The following is a 20,866-nucleotide window of genomic DNA, read 5'->3' as shown; positions in this document are numbered from 1 at the left end:
GATATGGGAAAAAAACGTCCCTACGTAACGGTGCCGACAATATTCATTTTTTCTCTCGTTCGAGACACTTTAGCTCGGCTCTGCGTACTCTCAAGCATGCGCAGTATAGATAAAATGTCTCGAACGAGAGAAAAAATGAATACTGTCGGCACCTAACGTAGGGACGTTTTTTTCCCATATCAATTGTCCATATAGGAGTATTACATTACAGTTAGATTCACAGGTGTACATAGCCGAGTGCAGTTAAAGTAGGCTCTTTATAGTTTCATGTAGAATATAAATAACTTAAAAAGCACGTTACATAGGGTTAGTTAAATGTTTATTCTTAATTTGGAGCTCTGGATGCATTTATCCTTATAAAAATACTTGGATTAAAGATTTTATTGCCATGTATTAACCCCAAATTGGCTTGTTTATCCAGGCAATGTAGACTGTGGTAAAGAAGAGGAAAGGAGTATTTTACCTTTATTAATCTTCACAATCTTACATACCCCGTTAATAATTATAATTTTTATATATTTAATATGGAACAACAACAATTTATTAAAGAAGAAATATATACACACGATGGTTTTGCGTGGGGTATGAGTATTAAACAAGAAATGAAAGACGAGATATTTACATCAACTTTTCAAAATTTAATTGATGAAAGTATGCATCCTATAAAACAAGAAATTGATGATGATCTAAATACAAATAAAGCGATGGAAGAATATACGATTAAAGTTGAAAAAGATAAGAGCAATTCCCATATCGTTAATATACAAAATATTGGAAACAAATTTAAATATCTAAAAGTGAAATATGGAATTCGACCTAAATCAAAAGGTGAGTAAAACACATTTGATGACTATTTAGGCACACCTATTTATCATTTATCCAACTTTTCAAACAACAAAATAATTGGGTAAAAACTAAAAAATAGGTTTTACCAGAAATTAATATTTAAATAGAAATATTTAGAGTTCAAATAAGTTCACACAGAATCACATTCACAATGAAAGGACTCTGCTCAATTCTTAGGGGAATTGAATTTTGGCTAATTTTTCTGAAACTTGGCACAATGATAGTTTAAAACAAGCTGATTAAAAATTTCAATAAAAAAAATGAGACTTTATCCAGCTTCAAATTATCATTGCAACAAGTTTAAGAAAAACTAGCCAAAGCCCCTACTCTTTACAGTACACATGGACTTGATGGTTTGGGTGGATTTTGAGACTTATAATCAGCTTGCTTCAAACCATCATTGTGCTAAGTTTCAGAAAAATAAAAAAGATTCCATAGAATATTGTTTTTTTCTGTATCAACTTTGAATAAATTGGCAGGTACCGTGTATTGGTACTAACTGTATTATCTTAACCAGGGTTTAAATTTGATTTATTTTGTATTTTAGTTGTATTTCAATATACTCTCAAAATACTTTTCCCACTAATATTGTTATCAACCATTTAAAATGTCTAGAAATTCATATATTTATATTTTTCATTCTTTAAAAAAATTTTTATTAAAAATTATTTAGGATTTCTTTTTTTTCAGAACTATTGGAAATTATTAAACACGTTAATTCAAACACTATTGCAGGGATTATTATATGTAAATTTTGTGGAAATGTATACACGAAACAAAAAGAGTACCTTTGTCACTTTTCTACAAATCATTTTATGAGATTTAAGAAAATAATGTATAAAACAAAATTCTGCCCTAAAAACTCTTACACAAGAGGTGAAGTAACTGACTTCACTATTATCAGAAATCAAAATGTGAAAAATGAAATGGAAATAGTTGAACATGATTTGAAAACAGAGTTGCAAGATAACAGGTTCACTGATAATTTGCATGCCTACAAAGAAGATAAGCCATTCAAAAGTGACATTTGTTTGAAAAATTTTGCAAATAAAAAAAGTTTGAAAACACATATCCGTAGACATATTGAAGATAAGCCATTCAAATGTGACATTTGCATGGAGTCATTTATACATAAATGTCATTTGAACTTACATTTGCGTATTCACATAGGTGAAAGGCCATTCAAATGTGACATTTGTATGAAATTTTTTTCATGGAAAACGAGTTTGAAGAGACATAGTCGTATCCACACAGGAGAAAAGCCATTCAAATGTAAAATTTGCCAAGAAACTTTTTCACGAAACGATTACTTGAATTCACATATTTATAGTCACACAAGTGAAAAGCCATTTAAATGTAACAATTGCTCAAAAACATTTTTACATAAATATAAATTTAATACACATTTACTTAGTCACACAAGAGAAAGTTCATTCAAATGTAATAATTGTTCTAAAACTTTTCTGCATAAAAAGAGTTTGAAAAAACATTTGCATCAACACACTGAAGAAAATCCATTCAAATGTGATATTTGTTCAAAAACTTTTTCAGAAAAATATCAATTAATTTCACATTTGCATTGTTACAGAGATAAGAAGCCATTCAAATGTATAATTTGTTCAAAAGCTTTTTCAAAGATGTGTAATTTAAGTTTACATTTTCATGGACACACAGGTGAAAAGCCATTCAAATGTGATATTTGTTTGAAAACTTTTCTATATAAAAAAAGTTTGAAACAACATTTGCGTAAACACACTGGAGAAAAGCCATTTAAATGTGATATTTGTTCTAAAACTTTTCTATATAAAAAAAGTTTAAAACAACATTTGTGTAAAAACACTGGAGAAAAGCCATTTAAATGTGACATTTGTTTGAAAACGTTTTCATGGAAAACAAGTTTAAACAGACATCTATGTAATCATACAAGTGAGAAGCCATTCAAATGTAACATTTGTTTAAAAACTTTTTCAAAAAAATTTAATTTGAAGTCACATTTCTATGTACATACAGGCGGAAAGCCATTCAAATGTGAAATTTGTTTGAAAACGTTTTCATGGAAAACAAGTTTAGACAGACATCTACGCAATCATACAAATGAGAAATCATTAAACTGTGAAATTTGTGCTGAAAATGTTTCACTGAAAGATGATTTGAATTCACATATTTGTAACCATAGTGAAAAGCCACTTGAGAGTCTTACATAAATATGAATTGAATCCACGTATTTTTAGTCACACAAGAGAGAGGCCATCCGTATGAGAAATGTGACTGTCTTATTAAGAGTTTGAAACAAGATGCATAGATACACTGGAGAGAAGCCATTCGAATGTAACAGTTGCTCAAAAACTTTTTACAGAAATTTAAGTTATACACTTTTTTATGGGTCAGAAACTCTAAGATTGCTTTCCGTAAACTTTCAACAACAAAAACTTCTTTTTATTGAAGGAAACAGTCAGGAAACTATAAAAAAATCCGAGAAATATAATTTCTCATATTACGGGTTAACTTTGATAATATACTCGGCAGTGTATATAACATTTTGATTTTTTTATTATAATTAAATATTAGTAATTAATAAGTACTTTTACAATTAAATGAATATCATTTGCCTAGTAATTATAAAACATTTAGCTCTAAATTTAGAGAACACTTTGAAATATGTGTATTTGAATTTCATCAGATTCCATGAAAAATAATTTTTTTGGGAACGTTTTCAAGTAAATTAACAAACAGTGAATTTTTACTAATTTTTGTACCATCTTCTGAATCGGGGTTCAAATTCTTTTTTGTCTTTTAGTTGTGTCGGAATTCATGTGATGCTTGGATTTTTCATTCTTTACAGAAACTTCTATTGAAAATTAGTTTGAATTTCTTTTTTTCTTTTTTCAGAACGATTGGAAAATGGAAAACGTGTAAATTTAAATACTATTGCGGGAATTATTGTATGTAAATATTGTGGAAATTTATACACAAAACGAAAAGAATACCTTTGCCACTTTTCTACAAATCATTTTATAAAATTGAAGAAAATAATATATAAAGCGAAATTTCACTCTAAAACAAGTTGCATCAAAAATGAAGTAGCTGACCAAACTATTCTCAGAAATATTGATCAAGATGCGGAAAATAAAACTGAAATAGTTGGACATGATTTGAAAACAGAATTGCAAGATAATAGGTTTACAGATAATTTGCCTGGTCACAAAGAAAAGAAGCCATGCAAGTGTGACATTTGTTCAAAAACTTTTGCAAATAAAAAAAGTTTAAAATCACATATCCGTCAACATATTGGAGAGAAGCCATTCAAATGTGACATTTGCATGGAGTCATTTATACATAAATGCCATTTAAATTCACATTTGCGTAAACACACCGGAGAGAAGCCATTCAAATGTGACATTTGCATGAAATCATTTCCATGGAAAACGAGCTTAAACAGACATAGATATATCCACACAGAAGAAAAGCCATTCAAGTGTGAAATTTGTCCCGAATCATTTTCACTGAAATCTTGTTTAAATTCACACATTTATAGTCATACAGGTGAAAAACCATTCAAATGCGACGTGTGTTTGAAAACATTTTCGTGGAAAACGAGCTTAAACAAACATAGGCGTATCCACACAGGAGAAAAACCATTCAAATGTGACTTTTGTTTTAAAACATTTTCACAGAAGTGTAATTTAAATTTTCATTTACGTATACATACCGGAGAAAAGCCATTCAAATGTAACATTTGTGTTACAACATTTTCACAAAAATCTGATTTGAATTTTCATTTACGTTTACACGTTGGGGAAAAGCCATTTAAATGCGACTTTTGTTCAAAAACTTTTGCTCGGAAATATGTATTAAATTCACATTTACGTATTCACACTGGAGAAAAGCCATTCAAATGTGATGTTTGTTTGAAAACATTTTCACAAAAATGTAATTTAAACGTTCATTCACAAATACACACTGGGGAAAAGCCCTATAGATGCGACGTTTGTTCGAAAAGTTTTTCTCGGAAAAATGAATTGAATTCACATTTACATAAACATTGAAATAAGTTATTTGGATGAAGTATTTTCAACGGTACTATAATATATACTGTTGAAGAAATACATAGTACATGAAAATCTCTAGAGAACAAATATTCATTTTCAACAATAATTAATGCGTTTTCTCATTAAATTTTGAGTGAGACGAGTTTGTGTCAGAGATATGGAGGGAGAGAATAAGCTAGCCTCCATTTTGATCGTTGCATGAGGTGAAACATTGTCAACTGTCAGATTTTTACAAAAATTATGTTAAAATACGTATTTCGTTCCAAAGAGGTTGTTATAAAGAAGTGCTAAAATAAATAATAATCTCCTGGACAAAATTAACGCGTCACTCATATTTTTTACAAGCTTTTGTCTACAAATTGTAACAACTTTTTGACAATAAAGCATTTCTCTCTTTCGGTCTCTATTTTCCTCGATATTGTTTGACAGTGACGGTTGTTATTTAAATTAACTATAGCATTACATCTCGTTTTGGACTGGTTAACACATTTTTAAAACGTGCTGATTAAAGCAGTGTTTCTGTTGATTGTAATTGTTTTTATTACATGCAGGTTTGGAAGTTAATTTGAGAGGATATTAGGGATTGCAATACCGTTAAAAAATTTTGGATAGTAAAGGCGGGGCAAAGTGGATACCTTAAGGTTATAGCAGAAAAGGTATACAATACAAAAACAAAATCATGAACCGTCTTTATTTAATGCTCTTACAAATAGGAACAACAGTTACCAATAATATTTAAACAACAATTAACTGAAATTAATGTTGTTATTACTAATTTATTTGAGCAGATAACTAATTTAGTTTTGGGTAAAACGTTCAAAAAGGTACTGAAAAAACAAACAACGTGTTGACGCTATTGAATTAACTACTACTAAAAAGAGAAGACAACACATCCATTAGGCTACAATAAATGAACATAGATGTCGCCACACGGCTCGTGGACTTTTGGTATTAGTTCCAACAATTAAAATTTAAAAAAGTACGAAAGTATTCATTATGCCCGATACCCCGGGTAATGCGAATACCCATATTCAAACTCCGAAATAACTTTGATAAACTGAAAAAAACTTAACCATAGAATTATAAAATTAAGATTGGCAAAATTAATGACAAATGTCACAATGAACTCGGAGAGCATTCCAATCGGAATAATACGAAAGGAATATATTACTTCGCAACTATGAAATAAAAAATTGTTTACACTAGATGGCATATAAAACCAATTATAGTTCTCGAAATATAATTTTGATGTGTCTTAATAAAACTCCAAATGTGTCAACATTCACGCGCTTGTCACAGCACAAAGTTCTCAAAATCAAATGAAATTTGGTTATCAGCTCTTCGTTCAAACCAGTAATTTCAGCGTAGACCTTGGAATTGGCAAAAATGTTCCGGCTATATGTCCGTCGTTTGACCAACCAAACCCAGGTTTTGGTTTGTCTACAGTAAGGGGTAAACACGAGTTGAAGTTCTCTTGAATTCTTTTCTTGTTTTTTTTAATAAATTTCCTTCAAATCGTCACCCTTAACTTGACAAGGAAGTTTATACAAAATATGGAGAGACAATTAAAAAACCGAATCGATAATGAAGTATAGACAAACCAAGTAATATGTCTCTGAGTTTAGAATACTTTCGAAAGTTTCTATCTATAGTTTTATAAATTTTTAGAACTGTGTCAACTATCCAAATAGTTGTTTTTATAGTAACTGACACCCCATGCGGTTAGCAATGTCTTTTTGATGAATGAATTTTGTAATAGAAATGTTACATGTATAAACAGAAAAGGAGGATAAGTGGATTATTGTAACAAAGTAAATTATGCATACAAACTTCATTTAAATGCATCGTTAGAATGTTACAGACTAGTGATTAAGCAACTTAAAGGTTATCAGTGTTCAATAAAAATTGTTTTTAAAAGTTTATTGAGAATTGTTTAATCAAATTTATAATTAATAAATGCAATGCATTAATGTACACACTTAAATTTCCAACATAATCGCAGGGAAAATGTAGAAAAAAATATTTTTTAATGTAAATAAACAATGTTGAATATTTGAAAGCTATTTTTAATTCTAAACATCTTTTCTTTATAACAATTTTCGATATTGTCAAAAAGAAAGGTACTTTACTCTAGAGCAAAAATCAGATTTTTTGACAAACTTCATATACGACTGAAAAAATTTAACATCTGATGATTGAATTTCAGATTTTGGACCATGCAGAACTTTTTATAAAGAATAACTTTTTTCTAGTAATTTATCCAACGCCTATAAAATGTTATCTGTTGTTTCACTTGATTGGGTATTAAAATCTCTAATTGGCGTATTACATGCTTTGTCCTTGTACTTCTTCCGATTGATAATAATTTGAGTTTTCGCTTCTATTATTTCAGTCTGAATCTCAGCATCACTTCTATTATCACCCACATACATATATCTACTGCAGGTAAATGTTTTTCTAATTTGATTGGAATTTGGTAGAAAATCTACTTGGCATCCTTCATCAGTTACAGAACTCACAATAATATCAGCACGCTGTGGAATTATTTTAGTGTCAGTGGTCATTATAGTAATTTGATCTTTAACTATTCTTAGCCTGGAAACATTTGAATTGTCATTATTTAATATCCATATTGAATAGAAATAAACTTCATACTTATTTTTTGATGTCTTTTCATTAATATTCGTTCTTTTATACACAGGAGGAAATATTGTTGGAATGCAGCTTGGACTAATATCCTCTTCATATTTTCCAACCCCAAAAAAATGATCCTTAGAGATAGTATCAGTTAGTTTTGGAACCCCAGGTGATCCATCAGAACTAAAATTGTTTATTTATCACAAATTGTACTTAGATTATATCACTTTGAGTGTAACTTAACAAAATTTTTATTTCAGCAAAATATTTATTCTATCATCATTCAAGTTTCACATGCTTAATTATACAGAGGTCGACATAAGTCAGAAAAAGCTGTCGAAAAATCGGCATAAGTCTGGGAACGCCCTTAAGTCTGGCAAAGCTCTCGAAAAATATTGAAGCGAAGCATGTTCGTGCTTCATTTTGGAGAATGGATAGACAGATGAGGATTCGTTGAGCGGCCCGCACGGTCATGTAATCTGACACCCTGTGGAGCCTTCTCAAAGACCGCGATTTTTCCAAGAAGACCTTTCCCGACCCCCGAACTGCAATTGAAGAAGAATATGAAACTCTTTGCAGTTAGCTTGACATACTTCGTTGGACCTATCTTTCCGTTGAGAAATACATTGATCAAGATGGGCAACAATTTGAACGCTTATAGTAACCCTTCTGTAATTTCTTTTAATAAATTCATTTTGAGGTTCCATTTTTTTTCTTAATGCCAATTTGTTGACTGACTTAAACCGACCACTGTTTCTTTCGGAACTCCAACATACTCAACTCTTGTTCCTTTTAATGCAGATTTGACCTTAGGAAAAAAGTAGAAGTCGCAAAGTGCAAGATCTAAAATTCAGTTGCATTCGAAGTGTCAATACAAAGGTTTTTGGAGCTTCTTGTTGTTCGGTCAGTCAGGATTTTAGGAACCAGTTCGATATTTTCATCCGTTTTTGACGTGGAAGGGCAACCCGAACGTTAATAATCTTCAACATCTTCTCTGCAATCTCGGAAACGTTTAAACCACTCAAAAACACGTTGGCGCGAAAAATATTCTTTGTCATACACTTGTTTCAGTAGCAGTTTTTCCAAGTTTTATTTGAAATTTCACAACAATCCGTTTCTCTTTTTACGGAAAAACAAAAAAAACAGCACCTATACAAAAGAAGACGAAGGCTACACTGGTTTATTTACAGACACGGTAGATCGTTACTTCATAGCTACATCTCGTAAATAAAGGAAAACCTTGGAAAAGAGAAAAATACCAGCACAAGTGAGTATGGTTGAGAATTCTTTCGACTCAAAGATGTAGTCAAAATTGCTTTCACTTATTAGAATGTGAAGTTAAATCTCTAATAAAAGCGAGAATACAAGCAATCCCGAATACTAGAGCTTATTCTTTTGGTTGCATGTGAAAATATTTTCAGACAAATGTCACATTTGAATGGCTTTTCTCCCACGTGACTATAAAAAGGGGAATTTAAGTCATATTATTGTAAAAAAGTTTTCCAACAAATGTAACATTTAAATTATTTTCCTCCTGATTGAGCATGAAAATTATCATTGTACCTGTTGTCTTGCAAATCTACCTTCAAATCATGTTCAACTATTCCAATTTCATTTTTTACATCTTGATGAAGATTTCTAAAAAATGTAAGATCAGTTACAGTTTTTGCAAATTATATTGTAATTTTTTTAATTCCACAAAATTATTTGTAAAAAGTGGCATAGGAATTCTATTTTTTGTTTTGCGTATGGATTTCTACAAAACTCACTTATTATAATCCTGGCTATGTGTTTTCAATTTTTCATGTTCTGAAAAAAATATTGAAACTAACTTTCAATAGAAATTTGTGTACAAATAAAAAATCTTAATATTCTTTGAACATAACTAAAATACAAAAAAATATATTACAATTTTGTGATGATGTTTTTTCTTAAAGTTGTCTTTACTACAACTATTCCATTATATTAAAATCTGTTCTATGAATCTATCATTGGCCTCAATCTAATAATCATCCTAATCCTATACCTTGTTACCAGATGAAATGTGGTCATGAAATACATATACAAGAAACATAGTTCAGAATGAGTGAGGTAATCTCAATATATTGATAACCAAAAATGTACAAATATATTTTTTGTATTTATTCCAATTTATCAAGTATTTTTTCTCAATTTCTCACTTACATTTACTCTATATTTATTTCAATGAGTGAATGAACCTGATTTCAAGTTAGTTATTGAAATTAAAATTTAAATCTAAGGATTGTAACAAAGTTTGTCTGCAATAAATTCCAATTTATGTGGATATCAACATTTAAATCTAAATATTGCAAAGAATTCTTTTAATTACAGGAACAGGAACTAATTTTTGTTAAATATCTATATATCAATAAAATATCAAAATTTACAAGGAAAATTTAATTAGTAACCATTTTATCAATATGTTACCTTTTGTTGTAGTTTGCCTTCAATGTTTCACTTTTAAATATTTACATTTGTTTCCAATATTCTTATGAGAGATGTCTCTCTTTATTTTGCATGCAATCGTAGATTCGTCAAATACTTGATTTGTATTGACATTGTCATCAATTTCTTGTTTTATACTTTTATCAATTATATTATGAAAACTTGTAGTAGGCAACATTTTTTGTCTAACATCAATATTCCAAACAAAGTCGTCATGTATATCGATTTCTTCTTTAACGATCATTGTCTCCATATCAATTATAATAAAAAATAATTTAAATTATTATTATTAAAAAGAAACATCCAAACAAATTTAAAGTGAGTCTAGAAACAGACATAGCAATTGTCTTTGCATGGAAATGAATACTTTTTTCTTCTTCTATTTTTATATCATAGATTATATGGCCTGAACCATATACGTAATACTAAGTATTACAATTACATATATGGCCTGAAAAACAAGTCACAATTGAGAACATTTCAAGAGAAATTATAAAAATCTTTTTTAAAGATGTTTTCAGTAATAAATAAAATTATATAGCAGAACATCATAGAGAAGGCAATAAAAAGTTATAAATTTGGCTATTATCAACTAAATGAAGAATACTAGAAAACTAGAATAAGAATGAAATCCTGGTAGTCAGAATTTTCATTCAAGAGAAGTTTTGTGAGAATAAAGAAATCAAATAAAATAAAGAACAAAATGAAAACTAAATAAACAATATAACTTTGAAATCAACATTTTATTTGAAAATAAAAATTTGAAAGGTATTGTTAATGGATCTATTAAACTTTCAGAAAAGGATGAAAAAAAATTGCTTCATGGAAAACCCAGGATGCAAAACATACACTGGAGACCATTTATCCAAATGAAAAACCTCATGTACTAAATGCCCAAATTTCAACTGAAATGTATGAAGCCATAAATAAGTATAATAAAGGAATTTTGATCAAGTGAAAAATCAATTACTGGCAGAGTTTGTGTGTATATAGTATTATAAAAATAAAGATGTTCTGGGAAATATCACTGGACTTGAAATCTAGTTTGAAACTAAATAATGTAGGGCTCTCAGTAGATAAGTAAATGTTAATAACTAATATATTGTTAGTCCTACAAAAAAAATATAAAAATTTTGTTGTGGCATGTAACTCAAGTACTACAAATCTCATCGAAATAGTAAAAATAAAAGAAAATAAATAATAATGATATAAGACGAGCATTCAAACCCATAAATTTAACTTTTGTGGGTAAAACTAACAAATGAGTGCAGGTAGAACCCAAACATTCATGGCATTCATAGGGAACCTGAAACAATCCCAATCAAGAGAAAACACATTCAAGTAGTCAACGAGTTTTAAAACATTCCAATAAGTGCAACCAAAATGGACACATAGTATATACCTAACTGTTGGGATGATAAGATAACACAACCATAATCGATATAATATTTTGAAAACATTGTACTACTAATTATTGTAATGATAAAACATTTGGTTGTATTTGGAGTTATATATAGTAATATTAAAGTGCACTACTTTTTATTTATCTAGTGAACCTGTCAAGTGACATTTTCTAGAAATTTTTTGGTCTAGAGAAAGAGTCAAATGTGAAAATTTAAATTGCCTATATAAATACCACACTTTTGTTTACATAAATATCTTATTAAATAAAAATATGTCGAAATAAACTAATAGAAAAAAAATATGCCACATTAAAAAATTCTGAGTTTCACTGACCTTTTTAGTTCGCATTTCAAATCCAACTATCAAACTTTCCAATTTATTTCCAGAATTGTGTATATTAATCTTATAGGAGTTCCAATTCTTTATTTTATATACAATCGTAAATTCTTCAATTGTGCATGGTTCAATACATTGGGGTGAAAAAAATTGATGCCAAATGACCTTGCTCAAAAATATCCTTTATACACTACCAAACTGTCAATTTGGGTTAGCAAATTGAAGAATTAAAAAATTATTAACTTACCCTGATTATGAGTACTTGATCTGGTCATAAAATTGGCTTTGTAGATACAGGGATGGTTTTTATACTTCACAAACACGTTTTGAATTCAAAATCAATACGTCTGTCCCTTTTCAAGATAAATTTATCAATAACCAAGTCGTTAAAATTCGGGATCTCTTGAATCATTTGTTTCTCAATGGATAACATTGCGAGAGCAGTTAACCTATTCTCACCTATTGTACTTCTAAGAAAAGTTTTTATTCGTTTTAATGTGGAGAAACAACGTTCTGCTTCTGCAGTTGTCATGGGCATTGTAACAATTGCTTGTAGCACTGAAAATGTCTCTGAAAAATCTACTTGCAAATTATTTTCAATTAAAAATTTAAGTAGATGGACTGCTCCTGAAACTTCTCTAAAATCTGATGTTCTGTATATTATTTCTAGTTCGGTCTTCAATTTATCTTTGTTCAAAAAAGGAAAATTCATAATTGCTGAATTTAGGTGTAGTACGGGAAAATTCTTTGAAAATGTATCAAAATTTTCCACTGAAAATAAGTGTGCTATTTCCAGATGGCCAGTAAATGAAAATCTTTGTTTGATTTCTGCAATTATAGTGTCACATACCTCCTTAGCTTGCACAACCATAGGAACATAAGAATGTTTCTCATCTGTCTTTTTTCTTTTCCTAGCTTGTCTGCCGTCAATGTTTACTAACTCAGTTTCAATAGTATGTAAATTACATCGTTCTTTCTGAATATTTTGCTCAAACTCAGTAATGCATTTTTTTACAGTTACCGAATCAGTAGCTTCTTTTTGCAGCTGTGAATATAAAATATTGACGTGGGGTATTATACGATGAAAAACTGACAACCAAAAAATAAACTTTGGATCATACAATAATCTTAAAAGTGCGCCTGCCTTTGTGATGGTATCAGATTGTATAGAAGTCGATTGTATTTTTTCCAAACAGAGTATAAGAGACTCCCGGTTTTCATATACAATATTAACAACTGTTCTAATTTTGAAGTTCCATCTGCTAGTAGATGCTTTATTTCCAACCACTTCATCCAATATGGCAACTTTTTCTGGAGAGTTGGAAAAAAAATTGGTAATGCCAGTCAGTTCAGCAAAAAATATACGTGCATTCATATTTATGCTTGTTGCCTGAGACATAATCAAGTTTAATTGGTAAGCATAGCAATGAATATAATGAGCATATTTAAATTTATCTTTAATAAGTTTTTGAACACCACTCATAATGCTTGCTCCATCATAACTTTGAGAAATCAACTGATCGGGATTTCTTAAAACATAATTTAATGCTTCTTCAATGCAATTAGCTAAGGCAACAGCATCATATTCATTTGGTTTTACAAAAGTCCAAAATCTCTCAATGGGACTGCCATTTGGTAAAGTATAACGGTAAACTATAACCATTTGGAAAACATTGGAAATACCACTTGTTTCGTCACTCATAATGGATACAAATTTTGATTCGGCAATTTCTTTTTTGATATGTGCTTGACACACAGAAAGCATGCACTCCAATAAATCATTTTGAATATCTTTTGCTGTACCTTTAAACACTGTAGCTTGCTGCAAATGATCCCTCAGTGCTAAATCCAGTTCTCCAGAAAAATTTATAAGTCCTCTAAATATGCCAGGATTTACAGAATCTTCCTGTTCATCATGTCCACGGAGAGCAAGCTCAAATGCACCACAAAATTTTATACAGTTTATAATTTTAGATAAGACATATCTATTATTTTTCACTTGGTCGTTATGTTTTTGAATGCTTGATCTATATGCACTATTCAATTGTTGACGAATATTTTGTTTACCTAATAAATTATATTCTAATTTAGCAGATAAATGAGATTTAGAGTTTTGATGTTTTTTAATTTTTTCTGATAAATGTATGAGATCTCTAACGCCAGATTTTATCCATTCTGACGTCTCATCGCTTCCGAATAATAAACACGGAAAGCAGTAGAGGCTATTACTCACATCACACCCGCACAACCAGTCAGTTTTTTCATAAGTTTCTGTTTTAAATGTACGTTTATATTCACGACTTTTACATTTAGTTACATTCGTAATCAATACACCTGGTTTCGGACGCCCAATACTTTTAATTTGTATTTTTTCTTCTAGAGAAAGTGAGGAAAAATTGATTGTCTTCAAATATTGTACACTAAGGTCCGTCATTTTATGGAAATTAGCGGTTTGACATCGATGATTACATTCACAAGCACTTATTTCATGTGCACATGGTTGAATTTCTTGTTTTATAGGAGAAACACTTTCATTAATTACATTTTGAAAAGTTGTAGGTATTTCCTCCCTTGTTTCTTGTTTGATGTCCATACTCCAAACAAAATCGTCGTTTATATCAATTTCTTCCTTAACGACTTTTTGTTCCATATCAATTATAATTAAAATAAATGTTATTTGAACAAGATATTAAAGCAAATAACTAGTAAACATTGAAATATATACTTCTTTCTTCTTCTAATATTTCTATATCATAGTCTACATGGCCTGGATCAGCAAGTCATAGTTTTAGGTAATTCGTAGACAGTGTTCAATATATCATTTAAAGAATCAAGACCGGGGTCAATAGACAGAAATGTAGATATTTTTATTCCAGTTATAAAATGGTATTGAGAGATTCAATATTTTTAGATCTTGTTCGGGTTTGATGCTTGTTTTCTACACTAAGGACTTCTTTAAATTAATACAATTTGAACTAAGTTTAATTTCCGAAATAAAACTGAGATTAAGGTTTAAAAATATTCAAGATCGCTTTGTAATACAAGAATATTATAATTTTATGATGGAGTACTGTTATGTTACATCATATTTTTTGTCTTTAGACTTATTGATTACTCTTATCTTAACTGTTATTTTGTTTCAATCAAATTTCATCTTTTTAAATTTTTTTGTGTCTTGACAATCTTTGAGCAATAATACATAAATTAATAAAATTGCCACTTGGATATGTAAGGCAAGACCATGATTTCGAATAAATTAATATACAATATTCACATTTCAAGTTTGTAGTTTTTAAATTTTTAACCATCTTTTTTTACAAATCCATGATTTTCCTTTTTAATTTTATATGGATTTATAGAAGGAGCTGATATGGGTGTCTTTAATGATGGCCTGGTAGAGACTTATTTTTGTTTTCTGTTTAAATTGAGCTGTGATAATTAAATACACGTAAATCAACATTCACAAATATGGAAAAACATTGATGAAACCAATAAAGAATAACAAATATAAAAATTATTATTAGATGAGTATGTAGCTGCAATTTAACTTTTAGTTTTGAGATTCAATCGCAACATCAATTGATGTCCCATTAACTTTGTATTTCTGATCCCTAGAAAGATTTATTTTTAAGAGTGTTGGTAGTAAGCTACTTCCAGATATTTGTAAATAATGTTATTAAAATAATAATAAAATGTATATAAGTGTACCTAATACTATGTACATAATGCCTAATTTTTATTCTGTCAAAATAAATTTCTTTCCTTTTTACTAGTATCCCACCGAACGCTTTTGGCACACTATTTTCAGTGTTTGAGAACGGATAACAATAGGCTAAACCCATATATTGACCCCAACCCGGGTGGTACTACCTGCACTTGATAAAAAAAATTTTTACAATGAAATTAATGCCAAAGTATGAAAGTGACTTTCATAGTTTGGCATTGGAGATTTTATTGCTCTATGCCTTTCTGAAATAAACTATAGTCCCTTTTCAAAGAATTACGAGGTGTATTCATTACTCACCCACTTTTATATGTGTATTACAATCGTCATTGTAATTCTAAACACACTATAGAGAATAATTCAATAATATTTTTGAGTAAATGATTTCATACTTTCACTTTTAAATGGCATTATTCTACTCTTTTGTGAATAAGCAAATGTGAATTTAAATAATATTTTCGCGAAAAAGATTTGGTGCAAATGTCACATTTGAACGGTTTTTCTTCTGTATGAGTGAACATGTGCCTGTTCAAACCATTTTTTTGTGCGAAAGATTTCATACAAATATCACATTTAAATGGCTTTTCACCAGTATGACTACGTAAATGTGAATTTAATCTATATTTCTGTGTAAAAACTTTTAAACAAATGTCACATTTGAATGACTTTTCTTCAGTGTGCTTTTGCAAATGTAAATTTAAATTATGTTCATGTAAATAAGTTTTCAAACATATGTCACATTTAAATGGCTTTTCTACAGTGTGCTTTTGCAAATGTAAATTTAAATTATGTTTATGTAGATAAGTTTTTAAACATATGTCACATTTGAATAGTTTTTCTCCAATGTGACTGTGTAAATGTAAATTCAAAGTATATTTATGTAAATAAGTTTTTAAACAAATATCACATTTGAACGGTTTTTCTCCTGTATGACTACGTAAATGTGTGTTTAAACTGTATTTCTTATTGAAAGATTTCGAACAAATGCTACATTTGAATGGTTTTTCGCCTGTATGACCATAGGAGTGAGAGTTCAATTCATATTTTTGTGAGAAAGTTTCAGAACAAATACCACATTTGAATGGTTTTTCTCCAGTGTGTCTACGTAAATGTGAATTTAAATTACACTTTCGAGAAAAACACTTCGAACAAATATCACATTTGAATAGTTTTTCTCCTGTGTGACTACGCGAATGTGTGATCAAATTATATTTCTGTATAAAAGTTTTCGAACAAATGTCACATTTGAACGGTTTTTCTCCAGTATGACTATAAAAATGTGCGTTCAATTCGTATTTTCGGGAAAAAGTTTCCGGACAAATGTCACATTTGAATGGCTTTTCTCCAGTGTGATTACGTAAATGTGATTGAAAATCATATTTCTGTAGAAAAGTTTTTAAACAAATGTTACATTTGAATGGTTTCTCTCCTGTGTGAATATGCAAATGCCTAGTTAAACTAATTTTTTTTGAAAAAGTTTTCAAACAAATGTCACATTTGAATGGCTTTCCTCCAGTATGATTATAATAATGTGAATCTAATTTACTTTTACGAGAGAACGTTTTCGGATAAATGCCACATTGGAATCGTTCTTTTCCAATTTTTCTACAGATATGTATATCTAAATTTTTTTTATTTGAAAACTTTTTTTTACAATTATCGCATTTGTATAGCTTTTCCCCTCGGTTTGAAAATAAACTATCAGTGTATCTGTTATCTTGTAACTGTGTTTTCAATTCATCAAATATTTCAATTTCATTTTTTAAATCTGTTGTTTCACTTATTTTGCAACTTATATTTTTATGGTAAAATTTTGTTTCATATAGTGATTTCTTCAATTTCATCAAATGATTTGTGGAAAGGTGATGAAGAAATTCTATTCTTTGCGTGTATAAATCTCCACAAAACTCACATATCATTATTCCAGCAATAGTATTTGAGCTTACGTATCTACTATTATTCAGTAATTCTGAAAATAAAAAAAAATTAAAACTTTCAACACTCTATTAGTCTGTGAGCGGTCATTGCCGCCATGTGCATCATTCGGACACTTTTTTTTTATGCAAACCTGGCCCATGTTAAAAAGATAAGGTCCCTTGTCATTTTTCAATATAATGCATATTTAAAAATTTTTAAATAAAGTCGAAAATTCGATGATTTTTACTGACTTTCGATGTCAATAAATTTGACCAACTGAACATTTTTCAAAATTGAATTGTACTTGTTCTTTGAACCTTACTCTACAAATTGTAGTCCCAGAGCTGGCTACAAAAAATTTCAGCTTGTAGACATCTTTAATACATTCCTTTGGTCTTTCCAGTTCTAAACTGTTATTTCACACTCATTTTCCCTTCTGTTTATGTTCTTTGCTATTATTTCTTTAGGCAGTGCCCTTCTTTTATGATTTGTTGTTCCTATTTGATATGAATTAACATCTAATAGTCTAGGTTGGTTTACTAGTTATCAGTAACCATTGTTCTACCCTTATTATTACTGATTATGTATCCACATGTCTAAAGATAAACATTTTTCACAGCAGAATCTAAGTCAATTCCTGATATTTTTTATTTTATGTACTATTACCATTAGTATCAGAACAATTTACAATTTTAAAATTATTCTGCTCTTTCACCAACTTTCACAGCTCATCTGTGATATCCAATTACAAACTGAACACGTGTGTAGTTCTATGCTAACTAACTTGAGTTAAGACGGTACCAATGGCCCAGTGATGGCATTTGAATCATACCTGGACCACAGCTCAGAAAAATGTAGTACATTCTGGCCAGCGCCCAATTGGCAGAAAATTTATATTCCAGCATGACAACAATTCCAAGCATTCCTCAAAGCTGTGCAAAGGGTAAGAGTGAAAGAATTGGAAAGGAAGAATGTACTGAAAGTAATAATTTGGTCATCACAGTCGCCCGACCTCAACCCAATTGGGCAAGGAAGTCAGAAAGTAGTATCCTACTTCCACTTCACATCTTTGGGATATCCTGACGATGATTGTTTCTCAAAATTGCTACAGAGAATGCCAAAATTGTGCACTGAAATAATAAAAAAAAGTAGGGGACACATCGATGAATCCAAAATTTAAATATACAACAATTATAGACTATAGTTTTATTATTATTCTATTTTTATCTATAATGTTCTTTAAAATACAAATATCAAAATTGATCATATTGATTCTGTTTAATGTGTATCTCACAAACTATAAGGTGGGCACAGCTTTTGTATTTGAGTGGATGTTCTTTATTGTGAGTTTTAGCGTAAAAAAGTATTTGGAGGCACAACTCAAAGTTACTCTAAACCCTAATTAAAAGTATATTACAAAAATTTATTAGACACTGCGCCTATGTTGTACTACAGAAAGATAAAATTAAAAAAAATAAATATACAATTTAGTTATGAAGGAAAATATTATTTGTTATTAATAAATCAAGGTGTGGTATGTTTTAAGCCAGCAAATATTTCTATATTTAGTTGATTTACCATACATAATATTCTCTTTTATGATATTCTAATTGATGGCATATCAACTGTTGCAGCTACTTTGCAGAATAAAGGAAACATTCTTTAGAAATTGCATAACCTAGAGATAGAATCAACTAAGGAAAATTAAATTTCCATTATAAACAGCACAAACTTGTTTTAGATAAATGTAAATATGAACTTTTAGAAAATAAACCTTACATTATAAAATTGAATAGTACGAAATTCTACCTCAAAATACGTTACACTTTGTTAGCCATAAATGAGTTTTCCTCACCTCTTTCTTTAGTTTGCATTCCATATTTCACTTTTATATATTTAAATTTATTTCCAGAATTATGTATATTAATTTTATGGGAACTCTCATCGTTTGTTTTACATGCAATAGTAGATTCTTCAATTGCTTGAATTAATTTTAAATCTTCAATAACTTCTTGCTTATGCACACATTCATTAAATAAATTTTGAAAAGTTGTCGTAGGTATTTCTTCTATTATTTCTTGTTTAATGTCTTTATTCCAAACAAAATCATCAACTATTTCTTCCTTAACGACTTTTTGTTCCATATCAGGAATATTCATATAATTGAAAACAAATAATATTTGAGCAAGGCAGTTTAGCAAATAACAACGCTTTCTTCTTCTGTGTATATATCAAATGACTTGGATCTAGGATAAGCGAGTTACAATGGCGTGCAAGAAATAGAGAAAGAATAAGTACAGATATAAACTGAATATATTCAATTTACCATGAATAATCTACGCAAACAGTATAGTTGGGATGTGTTTTATATTTAAACAGAAATTTTTCAATTGTGGAACTTCTAAATTATTAGATCATCTATCAGTTGTGGCTAATTATAATCGAGAAGAAGAAAGAGTACTTAAATGAACTAATCCGTCAGATTTATCTATTGGGATAAAAATCATATCATAGAACATAAATGTCAATTTTCGAAACGTCAGTTAATGTGATTCATACAAAAAACATACCCTAAGGCCCCTTTCACACCAAACGAATCCGAATCAAGTTGAATCTGATTCGTCATCTCCACTCTTTCACACCAGCTGAATCTGGAATGTTTAATTCTTCGCCAATTTTCCTCCACACAGAAGATATGAGATTTCTGTTGCTGTGATTTTTATCACTGGCTTCATAAATCGCACTATTTTTTTTAACTTTTAAAATTAAAAACTCCACGTCCATCTCGTATGGTTGTTGATTCAAGACTGACCGGACGAGGAATCTGACAGGTTGAATCAAGTGCGACCTCGAATCAAACCTGATTGAACCAGATTCGTCCGGTTTGAAGGCGGGAAAAGAGTCCCTTCACATTTAAACGGAGCGCTCGAAGCCGAATCTGGTCAATCAGATTCAACTTGATTCTGATTCGTTTGGTGTGAAAGGGCCCTAAGATTGGGTGTGTTTTGTGAATTCAATCAATCAATCAGTTATGATAATAAAACGATTTTAAGCAAGAATAAAACTCTTGGCATGTTTTTTTTATATTCACCTTAATTATCAACATCGCCTTTAGTTGTAACTGGGTTTTCTCAGATGGCCACAATTTGTTCATCATAGAAAATACTCTTTACAAGAAACTTCACAAACCACACAGGAAATTACGGTGAAAGCATTCGCCTATCCCACCATTTTTAATTGGGCATCAACTGATTTTCCTCAATTTCTGTATTGATGAAACGATCAAATTCTGGTGGCTACAGATTTGTAGGTGGAGATAGTTCATAGTAGAATTATGTGAGGTCAAAGCCGATCAGACAATTTGGGTTGAATCTTTTGACATCACTAGGAAAACTGTGAGAATTGCCAAATGTTTGGACCTCGATGTGTGCTGGACACTCACCGTTGAAATAGTATACACCAGCACGACGTCGTGAGATGTCCATAG

The 20,866-nt window shown here is 29.9% G+C and overlaps 3 protein-coding genes across 16 annotated transcripts; 1 reads left to right on the top strand and 2 right to left on the bottom strand.

The window, feature by feature from the left end:
• The first annotated feature begins 100 nt into the window (after positions 1–100).
• Positions 101–11,703, top strand: LOC130447997 (zinc finger protein 664-like). 8 transcript variants are annotated; one of them, XM_056785117.1, is made up of 3 exons: positions 106–828; positions 1,537–1,722; positions 3,736–7,485. In XM_056785117.1, exons 1-3 carry the CDS (start codon positions 525–527, stop codon positions 4,890–4,892), a joined length of 1,647 nt encoding a protein of 548 aa, XP_056641095.1. In that variant the 5' UTR covers positions 106–524; the 3' UTR covers positions 4,893–7,485. The 8 variants fall into 8 exon arrangements, 7 of the variants coding, with proteins under 7 accessions (XP_056641096.1, XP_056641095.1, XP_056641098.1 ...); XR_008910292.1 differs by having other exon boundaries at positions 138–828; positions 1,537–3,346; positions 3,736–3,832; XM_056785120.1 differs by having other exon boundaries at positions 138–828; positions 1,537–1,819; positions 3,736–5,293.
• On the bottom strand, positions 6,801–14,636 carry LOC130447995 (uncharacterized). 7 transcript variants are annotated; one of them, XM_056785106.1, is made up of 7 exons: positions 11,986–14,636; positions 11,736–11,936; positions 9,981–10,449; positions 9,302–9,341; positions 9,096–9,170; positions 7,551–7,715; positions 6,801–7,490 (listed from the first exon to the last, which is right to left on the bottom strand). In XM_056785106.1, the coding sequence occupies exon 1, from the start codon at positions 14,386–14,388 to the stop codon at positions 12,052–12,054; it is 2,337 nt and encodes a 778-aa protein (XP_056641084.1). In that variant the 5' UTR covers positions 14,389–14,636; the 3' UTR covers positions 6,801–7,490; positions 7,551–7,715; positions 9,096–9,170; positions 9,302–9,341; positions 9,981–10,449; positions 11,736–11,936; positions 11,986–12,051. The 7 variants fall into 7 exon arrangements, with proteins under 7 accessions (XP_056641084.1, XP_056641085.1, XP_056641088.1 ...); XM_056785107.1 differs by having other exon boundaries at positions 9,096–9,417; XM_056785110.1 differs by lacking the exon at positions 9,096–9,170 and having other exon boundaries at positions 9,302–9,417.
• Positions 14,637–15,459: 823 nt separating this feature from the next.
• On the bottom strand, positions 15,460–20,190 carry LOC130447996 (gastrula zinc finger protein XlCGF57.1-like). The gene is made up of 2 exons (XM_056785114.1): positions 19,235–20,190; positions 15,460–17,431 (listed from the first exon to the last, which is right to left on the bottom strand). Exons 1-2 carry the CDS (start codon positions 19,536–19,538, stop codon positions 15,873–15,875), a joined length of 1,863 nt encoding a protein of 620 aa, XP_056641092.1. The 5' UTR covers positions 19,539–20,190; the 3' UTR covers positions 15,460–15,872.
• Between the last annotated feature and the right edge of the window lie 676 nt (positions 20,191–20,866).

This window comes from Diorhabda sublineata, chromosome 8 (genome assembly GCF_026230105.1).
Source record: "Diorhabda sublineata isolate icDioSubl1.1 chromosome 8, icDioSubl1.1, whole genome shotgun sequence".
Classification (NCBI taxonomy): domain Eukaryota; kingdom Metazoa; phylum Arthropoda; class Insecta; order Coleoptera; family Chrysomelidae; genus Diorhabda; species Diorhabda sublineata.
The sequence above is the reverse complement of the archived record's forward strand: the minus strand, read 5'-3'. Positions and strand labels throughout refer to the sequence as shown.